General features: G+C 41.2%; 1 protein-coding gene across 6 annotated transcripts in view; it reads right to left on the bottom strand.

Annotated features, from left to right (window-relative positions):
• The window catches only part of AFAP1 (actin filament associated protein 1), a 121487-nt gene that overhangs the window by 47921 nt on the left and 56759 nt on the right, over positions 1-16807 (bottom strand). For all 6 annotated transcript variants that reach the window (XM_055796488.1, XM_055796486.1, XM_005243070.3 and 3 more), the window contains 2 exons: positions 15071-15168; positions 1032-1140 (listed from right to left, as the gene is read on the bottom strand). In XM_055796488.1, coding sequence (XP_055652463.1) covers positions 1032-1140; positions 15071-15168 — 207 coding nt within the window. The remainder of the gene's footprint in view (positions 1-1031; positions 1141-15070; positions 15169-16807) is intronic.

The following is a 16807-nucleotide window of genomic DNA, read 5'->3' as shown; positions in this document are numbered from 1 at the left end:
TGAGCCCTATGTATGTTTTAAGAACAGAGATATTAATTTGTTCTGGTTCAAATAATAAAAATGGGTATAAAATGGGGAAGACATGCCTTTAATCTTTGGGCCACAGAAATAATGACGAGTGACATATCAGCCATACACAAGTAATAAATTACTCCAGCCAACAAAAAAGCAGAAAAAAAGAAAAACTTCGCGATTTTTTGGTACATAATGTCCTGTTCACTGCCTCCGTGTAAATGCTCAAAGCAGTCATTTCAGTGTTTCGGCAGTGTGCTCTCAGCACAGCTCCTCTTAAGTGCACATGTCTTTGGGTAAGTATCTGGACATGAGAAAGAGCATTTGTGTGTGAAGAAGGACGCTCCTTCTGGTGGTCAGTTAGGAGGTAGCCCTCTGCTTTTTGCTCTAAATGAGTAGCCACAAAAATAATGTCATGTGCATCAAATATGGCTTGTGGGAGCCAGCATGGTTGCTTTATCCCTTTCCACAATGGGTCATCAGAAATGCTGCAAATCCCATCTTTCCAATGATTCCCTTCTTTTTATTTGTCTACTTTAGCAAGTAATTCAGTGCAATACAGGGATACCAGTAGATCTGCAGATCAGCACCGCTTTCTGAGACCTCTACAATCACAGTATTGTGAGCTTAGAGGGGTTTAGCCTGGACAACATTTAACTCAGGACTCCTGGTCCAATGCCCCCACCATCTTTGTGGTTGAAAGCTGTGCAAAAAAGCAGTGGCTGATTTGGACCCTGTATCTCCAATAACAGCTGGAACATATTTATGTGCACCTAATTATGAGCTCCAGGTTTAGCTTCCTCCAAAAGGAGCCTGGTTTGTGCACAACAGAACAGTTCTGCAAACCAAACCAATGCACGGCCGATGAGGATAACCAAAACTGGTGCCAAATGGTCTAAGCCACGCTTATGACCCATCACCACTGCAGTAATAAAGATGTAGCTGTCAAATACTAAAAAAGCTGAAGGACACTGGAATTACCAATTGCTCAGAAAATGATCTGGAAATATATTACTCACTGGAAGTGATATACTCAGGAGCCTTCCCAGGACTAAGTGGCACCGCCTCTTCGTAATAGCCTTCAGGAAGGGAAGATGTTGGTAGTGGTGGAGGCCCATTGTCTGGTGGCTAAATGAAGAAAAAAAAAGAAAAAAATATTACAGACCAACAAGGTGTTAAATTAAACATGGTTAGAACGTGCTCGCAATCAGTGCTAATGTCACCAGCCTTATAGACCCGATGTCTGCTCTTGTGACTGTTTCTTATGTTAACTATCTCTAAAGGCAAGACTCTGGAAGGGTGAATTGGATGTTGTCCTTTGAATAAGGCGTGTTCTGCTGGGTAACATCTTTTAGAAGTGAAACAGGTCTAAATCTAAACCTCAAGTTCCTCTTAGGTCGTTATCATTAAACAATAATAAGTAGAGGTTGAGATTTGAAGCAATAAAGTGACTTAATCATGCTTCATGACCTTTACCTCCACTCATGATGAAGCAGAACCTTCCTGCATGTCCTCCGAGTCCTTTGGGGATACAAACACAGTAGGATCCTACTTGCCACTGCTAAGGATGGCAAAATCAAGAAAACAGCTAAGCTCTTTCTACAAGCATTAAGCGGTAAAAATGTTGAAAAGATATAGCTCTCTTTTTAAGAACTAGAAATCCGAAGGGTCTATGTAGGAAAGAGATTTCTTTGCATATACCACTTAATAGTGTTAAGGCTGATTTATTAGTATTTTACACCTAAAATAACTTGTATTACAGCAGCACACAACAGTTTGGTTGCACATTTTAGAAAAGTTAAATAGCCTGGGCTGGCAGAGATAAGGACAGATAATTTAGCCCATATTTTCAAAATGTGTTTTGTTTTTCAATGGCAAAACAATTCTTAATATAGACATTAATTTTTAAAATGCTATTTCTACATAGTGAAAACTGAGCTACATCCAATGAAACATTTGGAACAGCAAGAAACTATTATCTGACAAAATAAATATTTCAAATACCAGGTCAAATTCTAAAATGCTTCTTTTCTAAATATAAACCTGCTTTAAATTTTAAACTGACTGACTGCTGGTATGTTGATATAGTAACAAAGTAAATTTAGTACTCTGTGACTTCTTCCATATGACTATACTGATCTATTTCTTTAACAAGTACCAAAACAACGGTATTTTATAGAACTCATTCATATTTGCCACAGGCTTTTAGTTCTGTATTTTCGCATTAGAAAAAATACTGAAGTCTTTTTCCAACACCAGCGGCTAATTGTACTATTACAAAAATGTAACTTGTAAGCAGAGTCTCATTTCTGCAGTAACATTTTTTTCAATACAACTTTCTCTTTTTTCATGTAATGAAAGAGATGTAACAGTGTTTGTCTGCATTAGACTGATCAAGTCTAAACTCAGGGAACAGAGATAATGAAGTAAGAAACTAGTCAGGGTGGGCTTTGGTCATGGTCACACACAGACATTTCTGGACTGCAGCTCAGGTGGGCTGAACAGTCTAGCAGGGGCACAGAGCCTTCTTCCACATAACACAGATGAAGCCACAGTGACTATAGTCCTCTTTTGCTATAGAGCTAAAGTTACTTGGGAGAAACCTGAGCTTTAATAACACATGACATTAGCTGTAATGAAATTATTTCTGTGGGCACACAGAATATTTCTGGATTCATCTTTGCGTATTTCAAAACTAGACATCTCCAAATCTCATTACCGATTACACACCTACTCCAGACATCTTGTTCTTAACAACATCAGCAAGAAAAGTCCCACCCTCGGTGTGCTCTGCAGCTAAATTCATATTGAGTAGGTTATTCCACCTTGCAGAAAGTGCTTGTGTATTCCCAATGTGCAGGAAGGCAAGAAGCTTGTGACTAAACCTGCAATTCAGCTCATCCCACGCTGACTTCCCCTCGTTCACCCAGTTAAAATCAGAAACTTCTTCACAAACAATGAACCAATTCATGACTGAACAGAGGTTCTTGGTCAGATTGAGATTTACACTAATACTACTTCTACATGAAATGATACAGCCAATTTCATGTGTCACACTCAATTACAGATAAGAGATGGCAATTACTGTTATCTACAATGTGAACCAAATGAGTTTTCCTCACAGACCAGTTTTGCTAGAGAAATTATCAGACCGAGAAGCAAAATAATGGAAAAATACAACTTCAAGTGTAGTGTCCCTGTCATTCTGCTGAAAAAAACCCCAAATTACAAATCTGCACATCACAGCAAAACAAATGAGTCTTTCAAGGTTTGCTGCTGTGCAACAGGCATAAAGGGACATTAAAAAAATATTACCTGTTTGTTAATATTGGAAAAATTACAGAAATTATTAATTTTGCCCTACAAACCTGCACACACCAGCTCCGTGTGGCATGAAATGCTAGATACAACAGAGGAAACTGCCTTCAAAGAGTTAGTATTTTCTCCCTTCATGCAGCTGGGTAGAGCCTTGCTCAAGTGAGTTGGGGTCAAGGTTTGTTCCTGGGGCAGTGCAGATTCATACCATGCCTTTCATTAGACAGATACATTAATATCTTGGTCTAGCCTTAAACTATTTTTCCCGTCAGGTGTATATACAATATATGAAATTCCTGTCATTATTAAACCTAATTCACCCAGGAAATACCCGTCCCAAGAGGCATTCCAATTTTGCCTTGACACAGCACCAAGGTTTCAAAGCTATCTTTTATCCAGAAACAAATAAGAGGTTCCAATACAGATCGGGAAGTGGGGGGTGGGGTGGGGGGGGAATCCTTGTTTTTAGACAAAATGTTATTCAGAAAGAAAGAAAAAAGGAAATGAAACACAAATGGTGCTTGTCTGAATTTGACCCTGCTGGAGCACCAGTTACTTCATACAGCTGGGGCGGGCTGGTCTGTGCAGCCAACGTCAACACAGATGGAATCCATTGCTGAATTAACCCAGCCCTCCTCTCTGAAATGCGTTTTGCAGTGCTTGCCATCACAAAGTTGAAAAGAATTATAAAAAAGATTTTTTTAAAAAAAATAATTAGGAGAAACAGGAACATCCAACATTAAATACTTTCTGATTAAAGCAAGGATGTTTTAATAGTGAAAGAAAATTCAACTGATTAAATACAAATAAAAATATCTCAGTCAAATCTGTACCACAAACATCTACATCTTTTGGGAGCTATGGAATATGTAAGAGTTTGAGCATCAAGAAATGTAAGAAGTACATCTGAGTATTCTGGTATTACTTACTAATATTTACAAGACTTTTTTTAATGATTGCTAGTTGTATTGTTTGATTCTTTCAACTTAGCAATTTTTAGTGGAATAATTTTGATGAAGTTAAAAATTACTAACTGAAATAACTCTTGATTCAATAACTTTTAATTAGTTTACATGAAAGATAAAAAGGCTGTAAGACCCGCAAAACTATTCACATATTCTATAAAAGGATTAAATCTCAAAAAACCTTAGACCATGTGTAGTTTGAGGGGTAGCAGGAGGAAAGACCTGGCAACCTGCAAAGAAGGCATTAGCACAAATTTCTGCTTTCAGGCAAGAGGGAAGAAAACTAGAGAATGCTGTCTTTCCAGACAAATGGCCTTGCTCAATTACAGGAATAAGAACTGAGTCAGAAAAAGCCCCACAACCGTTATTTTTATCTCATCAGAGAGAGCAAAAAAAAAAAAAAAAAAAAAAAAAAAAGAGACAAAGATGAGTGAGATATTGTTGCCCAGAATAATACCAGTAATACTGATGAAGGGCTTTGGCAGGTGCTGGGTCTGAGACCAAATGAGAGATGCTTTATTTGGAACCAAGAGGCGGACAAGGTGATAATTACACTACAGAGCTGAGATCTCTGAAGACAGTGAAGACTGGATTGTGCAAGGGATGCCCAACTCCAGCTTACAGAGTTTACAAGATGGATTGCTGAGAGAAAGAAACAAGTGTCTCCAAATAACAAGCAATATTTACCTACATCGTAAAACTCACTATTCTACTGGACACTATGAAACAAACTTAGTGGAAATACTGATTTTATGGCATATTAAGGTCTTCCCTTCCACCTGCCTCTCTGTGTTCCAGACAGCACAAATAACCTCTTTCTTTCGTTATTCTAGCAGATAAAGTAATTTTTCTCCCCCTTCTGTGCGAGGGTACCGAGCAGGTAGACAGTAACACTGACTAGCTGATACCTGCTGATGATACGGAATTATATAGCGTGGAAAGCAGTATGAAAGACAGAGGAAAATAAATGTCATCGTTTAGGGGCCTGAGGATATAAAATCACTTTACACCCCAAGGAAGACTTACATTCTGTAGGAAATAGAAAGAAACAACTCCCTTTATGCAATGATTTAGGATGTGGAGATTTCCAGCGCCAAGCAGTGGCTGTAGCAGAGGCTGTCAGTACGGCTGTGCGGCAGGCAGAGGCTGCCAGCAATTCCAGGGCCATGCTCGCGTGTGTGTTACTAGATCAACCACCAGTTCGGATCCAGCCGGACTGTGGAGCCAGCTGCTACGTAACCCCTCAACACTGAAAGCAGCAACATGAGACTGGAAAAGTGGTCACACACTGCATAATGAAGCTATTCAGAAGCCAGCAGGCAAATGTGGGCTGTCAAGAAGAAACCTTGACACATGCACGTGCCATTTGCTTCGCAGCAAGCTCAGCCATGACCTCTGTACAACCCCAGTGCATCCTCAGCCTGAAGGGTGAAGGGTGCTTACATGTTTATGATCCTTTTCCCCACACGTAAAAAACGGATGCCCAGAAAGCACGATGAATCAACAAACTGAGTATCAATACAATTGGCAAAATTACTGACCACACATTTCATCCAAGCTTCGCTGTACCACTGTAAAGGCTGGAAATTGGGCATTAGTACTGTCCTGGTTTAGGCTGGGACAGAGTTAATTTTATTCCTAATAGCTTGTACAGTGCTGTGTTTCAGATTTAGTATAAGAATTATGTTGATAACACACTGATGTTTTAGTTGTTGCCATGTAGTGCTTACTCTAAATGAAGGACTTTGAATTCAGTTCCCCGTGCTCTGCCAGTGAGCAGGCGCACAAGAAGCCGGGAGGGGTCAGAGCCAGGACAGGTGACCCAAACTGGCCAAAGGGATATTCCATACCATAGAGCGCCACGCTCAGTGTAGAAACTGGGGGGAGGTGGCCAAGAGCCACCGATCACTGCTCGGGGACCGGCTGGGCATCGGTCAGCAGGTGGTGAGCAACTGCATTGTGCACCGCTTGTTTCTCTTGGGTTTTATTCCTCTCTCTCTCTTTTTCCTTTTCATTAATATTATTAATAGTAATAATAATTATTATTACATTTTACTTTATTTCAGTTATTGAACTGTTCTTATCTCAACCCATGGGTTTTACTGTTTCCCAGTTCTCCTTCCCATCCTACCTGGGGCGGGGGGCAGCACAGTGAGCAGGCAGCTGCATGGTACTTAGTTACTGGCTAAGGTTAAACCATGACAAGTACTTGCCATGCACTTGGTATGGAAGCTCTGTAGATAAACTCCAAATCGGTAAGGCACTAAAGAGAAATCACCATTTATTGCCAGCAGTTGAGGACCTAGATGGACCTTAGATTTATTCAGGACAAAAGCACTGACCATATGGGATGTTAAGACTATACTGGGCTGTACAGGAGGGATATATTAGCCTGAGTGTAGACAAGCAGAAACGGAGAATTCTTCATTTGACCTCAGCTCTGTACTTTAAGGTTATTAACTTCTCAGCTTGTCAGCTGGACCCTATAAAACCAGGAGCCAAATAATGTGAAAGAACTCTAACAACTTCTCTTTTCAGCTTCTGAGCACCTCTGACAAAAGACAGCATACCAGCCAGCCAGCCATCAAACTCAGCTTTTTGGACAAGAATAACCCTGTCAGTCCCACCTCAAGGTGGGTAACGGCTGCATGACAGGCTGTTGGTACAGTCCCACCCAACCATCTCTGAGTGCACCCATGCAATTCCAGCACACGCCTCTGGGTCACCACTGTTAGCAGGAAAAAAACCAAAAGGAATTGCCCAAGAAATCAACAGCCAGTCAGACATGACTGGAGGCCCAGCAACCCCTGGCAATCCTACAAAGAGCTGAACTGGTAACCCACCAGCTCCCATGGCAGTGCCGAACAGATGGGGGGCCAGCATGAAGCGCTAGTGGAAGTGATTATCAGGTGGAGGATGAGGATAAGCATAAGCAAAGTGCTTCCTTAGGGTGATCCTGAACAGTGACTCCAGCGGGTCTAACACTAAGAACAAAACAAGGTACACGCTTCGCATGCTGTCCTCCAGGGAGTGGAGATACAGCTGACACAGCCTAAAAGTGTGCCTGCTGACTCAGGGTTGAGTATCTAATTAAAGGTATCGCTGGAAAAGTGCTTAGTATGTAGAGTATAGTGACTACAAAAAGATCACAGCCTCAGAAAGCACAGCCTGATGATGGGAAAGGGATATGAACAGACTTGCTTGCATTTAAAGAATGAATCAGGGCATACTATGGCTCCACAGTTTGATCTGAAGATTGCAGAGCACTGACACAGAAACCTCACCAGGAACTGGGTTACCATCCCAGAAAATGCAACACATCTGACTTCTACTTAGATAACCCAATAACCCCTTTAGCTAAGCAACAGGAAGGTAAAGATGGCAGTGATGAGGACCAAATGGAAACAGTAAGAAACCAACACAGAATACTGACTGAGTATAGCACCCAGCAGTTCTTGCATGTCCTTTACAGCAATGTCAGCCTGCAGCAGAACCCAGGCACAAGCTCAAATCTCTGTTCTTGCCATTGTATTTAATTAATGTCTGAGATATTAAATAAAACTGAAAAGACTGGAGCACAGAATGCACCACTGAAAAGACAGATAGCTGGAGGAAGTTACACCCAAACTCTGTGGAAGACAGGGGTGCAAATAAATTCCAGACCCCATGGAAGTAACAAAAGAGAAAAAAAAAAAAAGTCAAAAGTGAAAAAGAATAAGGCAGAAACAAAACCATGGTATTTCTGCATCATTCAGATTTTATAATAAAAGATTATTACACAGCCAGTTGGAAGCATCACTTGGAAAAAAACAATAGAGTTGACTCATATCAAGAAAAGGGTCTGGGTGTACCAAGAAATAATAATAAAAAAAAGGCTAGGCAACACTTTCATGCATATTACAAGAGAAAGATGAACCTGAGTTTTAAGCAGTATGGGGTCCTCAGTCGGTGGTGGTTATTGTAACTGGGCTCAATCTGTGCCTATGTTCCCCAGCAAAGACAAAATCACCTTCCTCTTCCAGGCTCATCCAGGTACACAACGTGACAGTAAGGACAAGACCAGGCAGTACAGTGAACAAAGTGTGCGCAACACCATTTTCACTGGAACAACAGTCTCTAAGGGCCTGAGCACCACACAAAAAAAACAAGAGGAGCCTTGGTACTTACTGCCCTAATTCCTTTCCCATGTGTTTGCACACAGAACTTTAATGAGCAGGGTTAGGAAAGAAAATAGGCAGGTCCCTAACTATGAGCACAGGGAGGGTGTTTTATGGACGTGTACAGCATAGAAACAAGACATGAAACACCTGAGGCCAAAAGTGTGAGCATGTTATGAAAAATGGTGGGACAATATCCTACCAAATCTGTGGCATTAGTAATTTAATAGCTTTCTTATATGAAGGTCAAAGAGAATCAGTAAGCAAAGACAGAAAAGAGGGCATATAGCTTCACTATGATCATAGAAAGAATCTGGTAAAGCAGTTCAATTCTACTTGAAACCTGACCTGAGCTCATCCAGTTTAAATGCAAATTCCAGTTAAAGGCAGTCAGGAACAGCTCATTCTGGAAGCTTGGACATGAAGAAAGCTTTGAAATACGGTGATGTGCATCATTATAAAGGTATACTATAAAAGAACTGAGAAGGAAATTACTTTAAAGCTTTTCTGTGATACCATTTCCAAATGTGAAATAAATCACCAACAATAACGCACCAACCCAACCCAGGACAAACGGGAATGGCAACTACAGTGTCCTGCAGGACATGACCAACACAAAAAAGGAGGCTGCAAACTTTCCTTTAACCTTATTCCTTATGCAATTACATGTGATGACTGAAAGTGTTCCACAACCACAGTGTGCTCAGGGGGCCAAGAAGGCCAATAGCATCCTGGTTTGTATCAAAAATAATGCAGCCAGCAGGATTAGGGATGAGCACAGGAACTCCCGGTGCACTCGGCACTGGTGAGGCTGCACTTGGAATCCTGGGTCGGACATTGAGGTGCTGGAGCGTGTCCAGAGACAGGCAATGAAGCTGGTGAAGGGTCTGGAGCACAAGTCTTACACGGAGTGGCTGAGGGAACTGGGGGTGTTTAGCCTGGAGAAACGGAGGCTCAGGGGGGGACCTTACTGTTCCCTACAGCTGCTTGACAGCAGGTTGTGGCAAGGTGGGGGTCGGTCTCTTCTCCCAAGTAACAAGTGACAAGACAAGAGGAAACAGCCTCGGGTTGTACCAGGGGAGGTTTAGATTGGGTGTTCAGAAATACTTCTGCACCAAAAGAGTTATCAAGCACTGGAACAGGCTGCCCAGGGAAGTGGTAGAGTCACCATCCCTGGAGGTATTTAAAAAGACGTGTAGATGTGGTGCTTATGGACATGGTTTAGTGGTGGAGTTGGCAGTGCTGCTTAACAGTTGGACCCGATTATTTTAAGGGTCTTTTTCCAACCTAAATGATTCTGTGTCCAGGACACTCTGCTGTTCTGGTCACTCGCGATCAAACTAGAACACAAGCCTTACTGCAGGTGCATCACAAAAATACTGATACAGTTCACTAGAATCAAACCATAGCTCAAAATGAAACTGTTAGAGCCTTTCTCATACACAATGGAGGGAAATGAAACCCAAGAGGTGTATGATTGCAATTTCAAAGGATATCTGTGGCACAGGCATGAAAGTGATGGAAAAAAAGCTACTTAAACACAAGGACAAAGGCTGGCAGTGAACACTGGGATGGTGAGACAGCCTTCAAATTGAAATAGTGGGTTAAAGAAACCTGAATGCTAGTAAATAGATTTTGGTATGTTTCTGAAATGGTTAATATTTTATAATTGCCTGCAGTAAAAGCGACTGCACTTAATAATCAAAAAGGCCCCTTTATTTGTTCCTTCATCATGGAAGAACTTGTTGAGATCTGTTCAAACTGAAGCTATTAGCCAGCTCTAAGTGAAACAACTGCATTTTTGTTGAATTTATTTTTGTGGCTTTTACAAATTTTCTGCAAGGGAAAAACTCCAAGGCTAGTACTATCTCAAGATTATCTTTTACGTAGAACAGAGAGTAGCACATTCTTTTCAGCTTTAGAAGAAAAAGCAAGATGAAATAAAGATTCATAAGAACCCACCTGGCATATGAAAAAAAGAACCCTTGCTTTTGTTACAGCACTAGTCTCACTGCACACTTTAGAAGAAGCTTTAAGATTTGCACTTTTTTGGTTGTTGTTCAAAGAATGATTAATGTAACTGCTGATATATCACCTCAAAAATCCTTTTGATTTCAGGATGTTTTTTTTTTTCTTCTCCAAGGACACTGTCTCCTTTCAGCATTTTCTAATAAATATCTAAGAGTATACCTGACAGGCAGCCAGATAAAGGGAGGCTGTCAAATCACTTCTCCACAATAGGAAACCCATTTATATGAAACACTCCTACAGAGTGACTGTGTACGTTGCAGGAAAGGGTTGGAGGAAGATGACCTATCCTTTTGATTTATATCTACAGGGGTTCTGGCATCTTGCTGGACACTTGTTGCGGTTAAATAATTATTAAATTGACAATATTCCAAGAAAAGCAGCACATATACTCAATTTTACTGTGAAAATCACGCAGAATAGCTATGTGCTGTTTGTATTTGATTTTGTTGGACTGCACAGTGCACTGAAATCAGTAACTGTCAGATGTAATATGACAACCAAATGCTTGGAGGCTAGAAGTATTCTGTCACTGTCATGCTGTGGATGATTTATGCCAGTAATCCTCAGGCGCATCTGAGCAGCAGGACACATTGGATTTTATCTTACTGCCTCGGTGGAAAAGGTACTTCTAGGCAGCTTGGTGACAGTGCAATGATGGGATCCCAGGTGTTAAACCACCATCGGCACTTTGAGGTACGCACAGAGCATTGGCTCTGTTATTCTTCCATACCCATCATCTAGCACTGCTTCTTGCCTGTCAAGAGCAGGGAAATACTATAAAGGTAGCTGCTGATGTAGAGATGGAGAAGGCAGGCTAAAAGCCACAAGCCTTCACAGTCAGCAGCTTCAAGAGGGGAGAACCAAAACTGTTTCAAATGCAGTGATCTCCTCCTCTGCTGCTGACCCAGGCAAAGCTTCCCTTGCTGCTGGCACTGTATTCATGCTGGCATATTAACATATTAACACACCCAGGCAAGTGGTGTTTCAGTTCTGCAGCAGGACTCCAAGTTGCCCTTAAGTCACATCCTCTATCTGCAGCTTTTACTTTGCTGGCCATCTGAAGGAGCTGTAGGCACAGGCTGAGGTAAGTGATGATTTGTGCTTTCTAAGCCTGACACAAAATCTGCTAGACCAGATGTAGGCAAGGGAACGTATGCAGAAGAAGTACTAAGAGAGTTCATGCTTAGTGATTTGCTTTGTTCAAATATATGCAAGGTTCAACTTTGTCCCTCAGTTTTAAGACCTTGTCCAAAGCCCACTGAGTCCAGGAAGACTCTCTGGGCTTTAAAATGTTTTAGTAACAGGAGACTTAATTTAAACTATTAACAGCATGTCTCTAAATAAAATGCATTTTATGTGCTTTGTTCATGGGCTGATGAATAACAAAACTGATACAAGATTTGGCCTGAGCAAATATGCAGGTCTATTTACAGATTTACAAAGGAAACCTTGCACACCACCTGCCCACACATAATTCTGGCTCCTGGCACTACTTTAAGGAGTACTGAATTCCTTCCCACCCACACATCTTTACATAAGTAAAAGCTTAAACATCAATTCAGACTAAACATTTTTGAATGCAGGATCCCTTGAGTGCTGTAACAAGAAACAGTGGTGTAGATGAAACTTTAATTTCCATCATGTGCAATAACTGATGTGCTAAAAACATCGATTTTTAAAACAGTGCATAGTCTATTTAAAGTTATTGATTCCCACTTCCAGTAAATTCCTATGTTCCAGCAGCATGCTGTGTTTCCACTGGAGGCTGAGACCACCACTAGATGTTATCCAGCAAGTGGAAAAAAGGTTTCTGTCCTAAATGGCTGAACGAAAGAGGTGCCATACAACATGACTTCCAACGTGCCATGTGAAGAAGGGCAACCTGGGGCAGAATTTCCTACCCTCTGGTGGGCCCAGGGGATTTTTTCCACTCGACTGCGAGAGGATGGTCTATGAAAAGTGGCTTGGAAAGGCAGCTTGGTATTTGTGTCACAGAGCAATGGAATTATGTACAGTTTCCATAGATTGGCATAATCAGCTGCAAATTTTTAAGAGTCTATTGATTCAGAGTAGGTTGAAAATCACCATGATTTCCAGTAGGAGCACTACTGGAAGGGAAAATTAGATCTTGGCCACTGTCACTGATGTCCAGCCTGAGGTAAGAAGAAAGATTATATGACAGTCTCCGATCACGTGTAGTAATAATGAGGGGCTAACAAAGAGATGCCTAATAGAGAAAGGTTTCCAAAAAGCAGCTAATGATTAATTCCGTTAGTCCAACTACAGGAGAAATTTTTAAACAGTCAGACTGGGGTCTGAGCTTGCCCCAGTGTTCAAAGGTCAAACAGCTGATTGTTTTGTCCCTCCCTTTTGACTGCACCTGGTCTTTTGCAGGACAGCGGCAGTCTGTCATCTTTTTCACAAATTACGATGTGCTACCATCTTAAAAAAGCACCACATAACCTGTGTTTGGATAATGTAAGACAACGAGAGGCCTGGGACATTTCCTGGCTGATCTCAAAGTGGCAGTGAAACCAGAAAGAGAGGTGAAAACCACCACTGCCTGACAGCAGCAACAGAACCCCAGAAAAACTGGCAAAAATCAGCTTCCGCCACTATGGAAAAACCAGCTCAGCATGGTGACTTCACCCAGATGAAAGTGTCTGCAGTGTTACGGGCAGGTCAGAGGGGAGGACCATGGCTCCGCTTTGCCAGGCTCAACATGGGATGACCGCGCTCCACACCAGCCAGCTCTAACTGTTTCAACTTCCACGGTAATTCCCACTGTATCTCAGAGAAATATTTTTGTTACTCAAAAATCCAAACTGAACTACTGCAAAAAACAGTGCTGACCTCCTGGACCCAATTCATACTTCACACTATTTCACTTGCTGCAGCTGTACCAACTTTAAGGGAATTTACACATTAGTGTATGAGACAGGAAAAGTAGGTCAGTTTTCTTTAGAAAAACAGCTTGAATCTTCAAAGCCAATTTATTAAACTGAACCTGCATAAATATGAAAGAATGAGGATCTCAATTGGTTTCAGTTTATGAAGCTAGCAACTGAAGTCTACATTTCAAAGGCATGTGCATTTTGCATAATTTTCCTGCCTCTCATCAACCCCTTCCCTTGTAATTTATGCTATATGCATCTTGAATTAAAGAAAAATAATAATTTTCAGGCACTGTTAACCCTGAAACATATTCTCCAGGTTTCACTGCATATTAGTAAGACCACTTTTGCATCCATCCCAACCTATGTATAATTAATTTACAGCATCCCTTTTAGTTGACTTTTGCTACAGTATATATATCAACTCTGGATATGAATGTTTCTAGCACAAACATTCTCCTCCTATAATGACTTTGGCATATCTCATTACATTAGGTAGAATTAAAATTGAATAAAAAAATAATTCAAAACCCTTTTTCAGGTCATAAACCAAAAGCTGGTAGTGCTTAGGGAGAAACTGTGATTAAGGTATTCTACATAATACATGTTTGATGAGTGGTTTTAGTTTGTTCTGCAGCACACAGCGTTATTCACCATCAAATAATGGGTTATTACAAAAGACTGGCCAAGAGTTTGATCTGATAAATTAGTTCTTACGTTCATAAGATACTACTGGCTTATATATCTCTTAGAATTGGGCACAAATGCGATATGGAGTAACACAAAAATTAAGCAGAACATCAGCCATGCAGCTGTTTTGCCCCTGTACTGCATCTGTACCTCCTGCTTCAGCCAATGAATGCTCCACGGATTGCCCTTATCACCATGCACAAAATTTTCCACAAATGAATAAAAAGATGGTTAATTTATCAGTATTAGGGTTAAGACCATGTTTACCTTTCAACACACTATATCATGGTCTGTTGACGCTTTTCTAAAAAAATGTTGAAATGTTTTCTTAAAATCTACTGTAAAGTCAGTAACAGAGGAACATTAAAACATGTTTACAGTTTATTCTGCATCAAGACAGCTGCTCCCAACTGGAGGAATTGAATTACAGATCTCAATCAGTATCTTTGCTATTAACACCTCCAAGACCATGCACTTCTACTTGTTCTGCAGGGAATTTCCTACCCAGAGACCAAGCACGGAAGGGCACTAAAAACTTTGTTTAAAAAAAGGAGGTATTCTTCCTTCATTTTAAAACTCTGCACCGCCATTTCTCAGCTATCAAGAGGGCATCTTCTCATAAGGCTTGCTCCAGGAAAAGCGGATCATTAAAACTGTAAGAAACTGGGACCTGTGGGCTTGGCCAGGGCAACCTCCAACACAAGGCAAGTCAACCCTTGAAGTTAATTTTAAGTTGCTCAGCTTTTGCCACTTCAGTTGTGAAAACTGCCAGAGAGTCTGATTCCACAGCCTCTGCAAGTGGCCTTTTCCCAGGCTTATTTCACCAGAACAAATTTTTTGCCTTCTCTTCTGAAAGTTGAACCCGATTCCCTCAACCAGAGTGGAGATGAGAGGAATTATAATTTCCCTGGACCTGTAGGCTCTGGTCCCCTTGTAACCATTTCTGTCAGTGCTTATCACAAGTATTTTCTCTTTTATATATTTACATGTTTAAATTAACACTTACCAGCCACTGCTGAGGTATTTCTGGCAGAGGCATTTGAGGAGGCGCCGGCAAACTGTTGGCGACTTCTTGCTTCTGTACATGTTCTTTTATTTCAAAACCTGTGGAAGAGGAACAGACGTCATTTAACACCTTGGTGAGTGCAAATAGGACAGTTTTTCCACATGTGGACACCACATCTTGACTGACACACACCAAAATCTGGCACACAGTGCTGCTCACAGCCTACTTCCCAAGCACAGTTACTGAGGCAGGACTGGAAGAATGCTGGGAATTCAGGAATTTAATCAAGCAGAATAAACACATACTTACTCTATATGATAATGACATATACACTATCTGGATCAACAAATACCAGACATAGAAAAAAATTACAGGAAATCATTCTGAACTGCCTATCCATCTGGAACTGGAAGACTTGAACAGCTAAAGTTCAAACACCGTTGCCAGGTGCCTACTATACAGATAAAAGTATATATGGGGGGGAAGATACCAACACTTGTGAATGTCCCAATGGCACCATACAGTGCATGAAACAAGGTCAGCCTGAGGGCAGTATGTGACTGGCTGCCCTTACCCGTGGAGACAAACAACAATTGTTCCCATGGCACATTTTGGACAGGCCAAGGCATCACGCAGAAACCAAAGCCACCTATCAAGCCAAAAGTGAGGGCAGAAAGAGAGACCTGGCCTGCCTCTCTTCCTGGCAGCGATGGTGACAGCTATTTGCCCAAGCTCACAGTGCCCATGTTCCATGGGCTCCCTGCTGGCAGCACCAACTCCGATCACAGACCCGTGGTGCACGTCTGCACAAGGCCTGGGAGATGCTGCAATACCCCAGCCCGGAGCATGCTGCTGCTGGGTGGACATTGCCCCAACCAACCCACCATGAACAGAACTGCACACTGACCATGTTTTCCTACCATTTCCCTCTAACATTTCCTTCTTCCTCTCATTTTTTTTTAAATTAATCCCATAGTTTTCCAGGTGAATTTGAAAAGGGAGGAGGAGCCAAACGTAAAAGCTGCTTTGAGGGTCCTTTGTATCACTATTGCATCTCCCTCCCAGGGGAAAAGACGTGACACACTCATTCTGAGGTTTTGGCACAATAATTTTAATCACAGTTGAACTCACTGCATAGGAACATGATATTGTTTATTTTTCTCAATATCAAAAGGGAGATTAGGGTGCATCTCCTCAATGTTCTGGCAAAAATTCAGTCAATGGATTGTACTCTGCTTAGCCCTAGACTGAATTTAGCTCCTAGTGTTTAGTTTAGTTTTTAAAATACATATTTACGAAGTCAAATGGATGTCGTTTGGTTAAGATCATGTAATTCCCAAAAATGTAATCAAGGATAAAATATTTCTTGTCATAATACCCCAGTCCCACTGGCTGTGAAGTCATGGATTAAAAAACAACACTGATAAAATAAACTGGCTCAAAGGGCCACAGATTCTTCTTTCTTCCTACAAATCAAGAAGGGGATTAGTCTTGGGAAGCACTCCTTTTTTTTTTCTTTTTTTTTTTCAGTATGACTTTCACTTTTTCCTCTTTGTGTAGGCTGAATCCATATTGTGAGTGCTATATATGTCCAAGTCTCCCATGCTATCCATAACAACCAGAAGTCAAGTATGAAGGTCATTTTAAGGAGCGGGGGGGGGGGGGGGGGGGGGGGGAAGTGTTTCAAGTTAATTCTATTGACACTGTAAAACTAGTTTTCCCCCAGTTTTAAACTAT

Source organism: Falco peregrinus, chromosome 2 (genome assembly GCF_023634155.1).
Source record: "Falco peregrinus isolate bFalPer1 chromosome 2, bFalPer1.pri, whole genome shotgun sequence".
Classification (NCBI taxonomy): Eukaryota; Metazoa; Chordata; class Aves; order Falconiformes; family Falconidae; genus Falco; species Falco peregrinus.
This window is presented reverse-complemented; position numbering and strand designations above follow the sequence as displayed.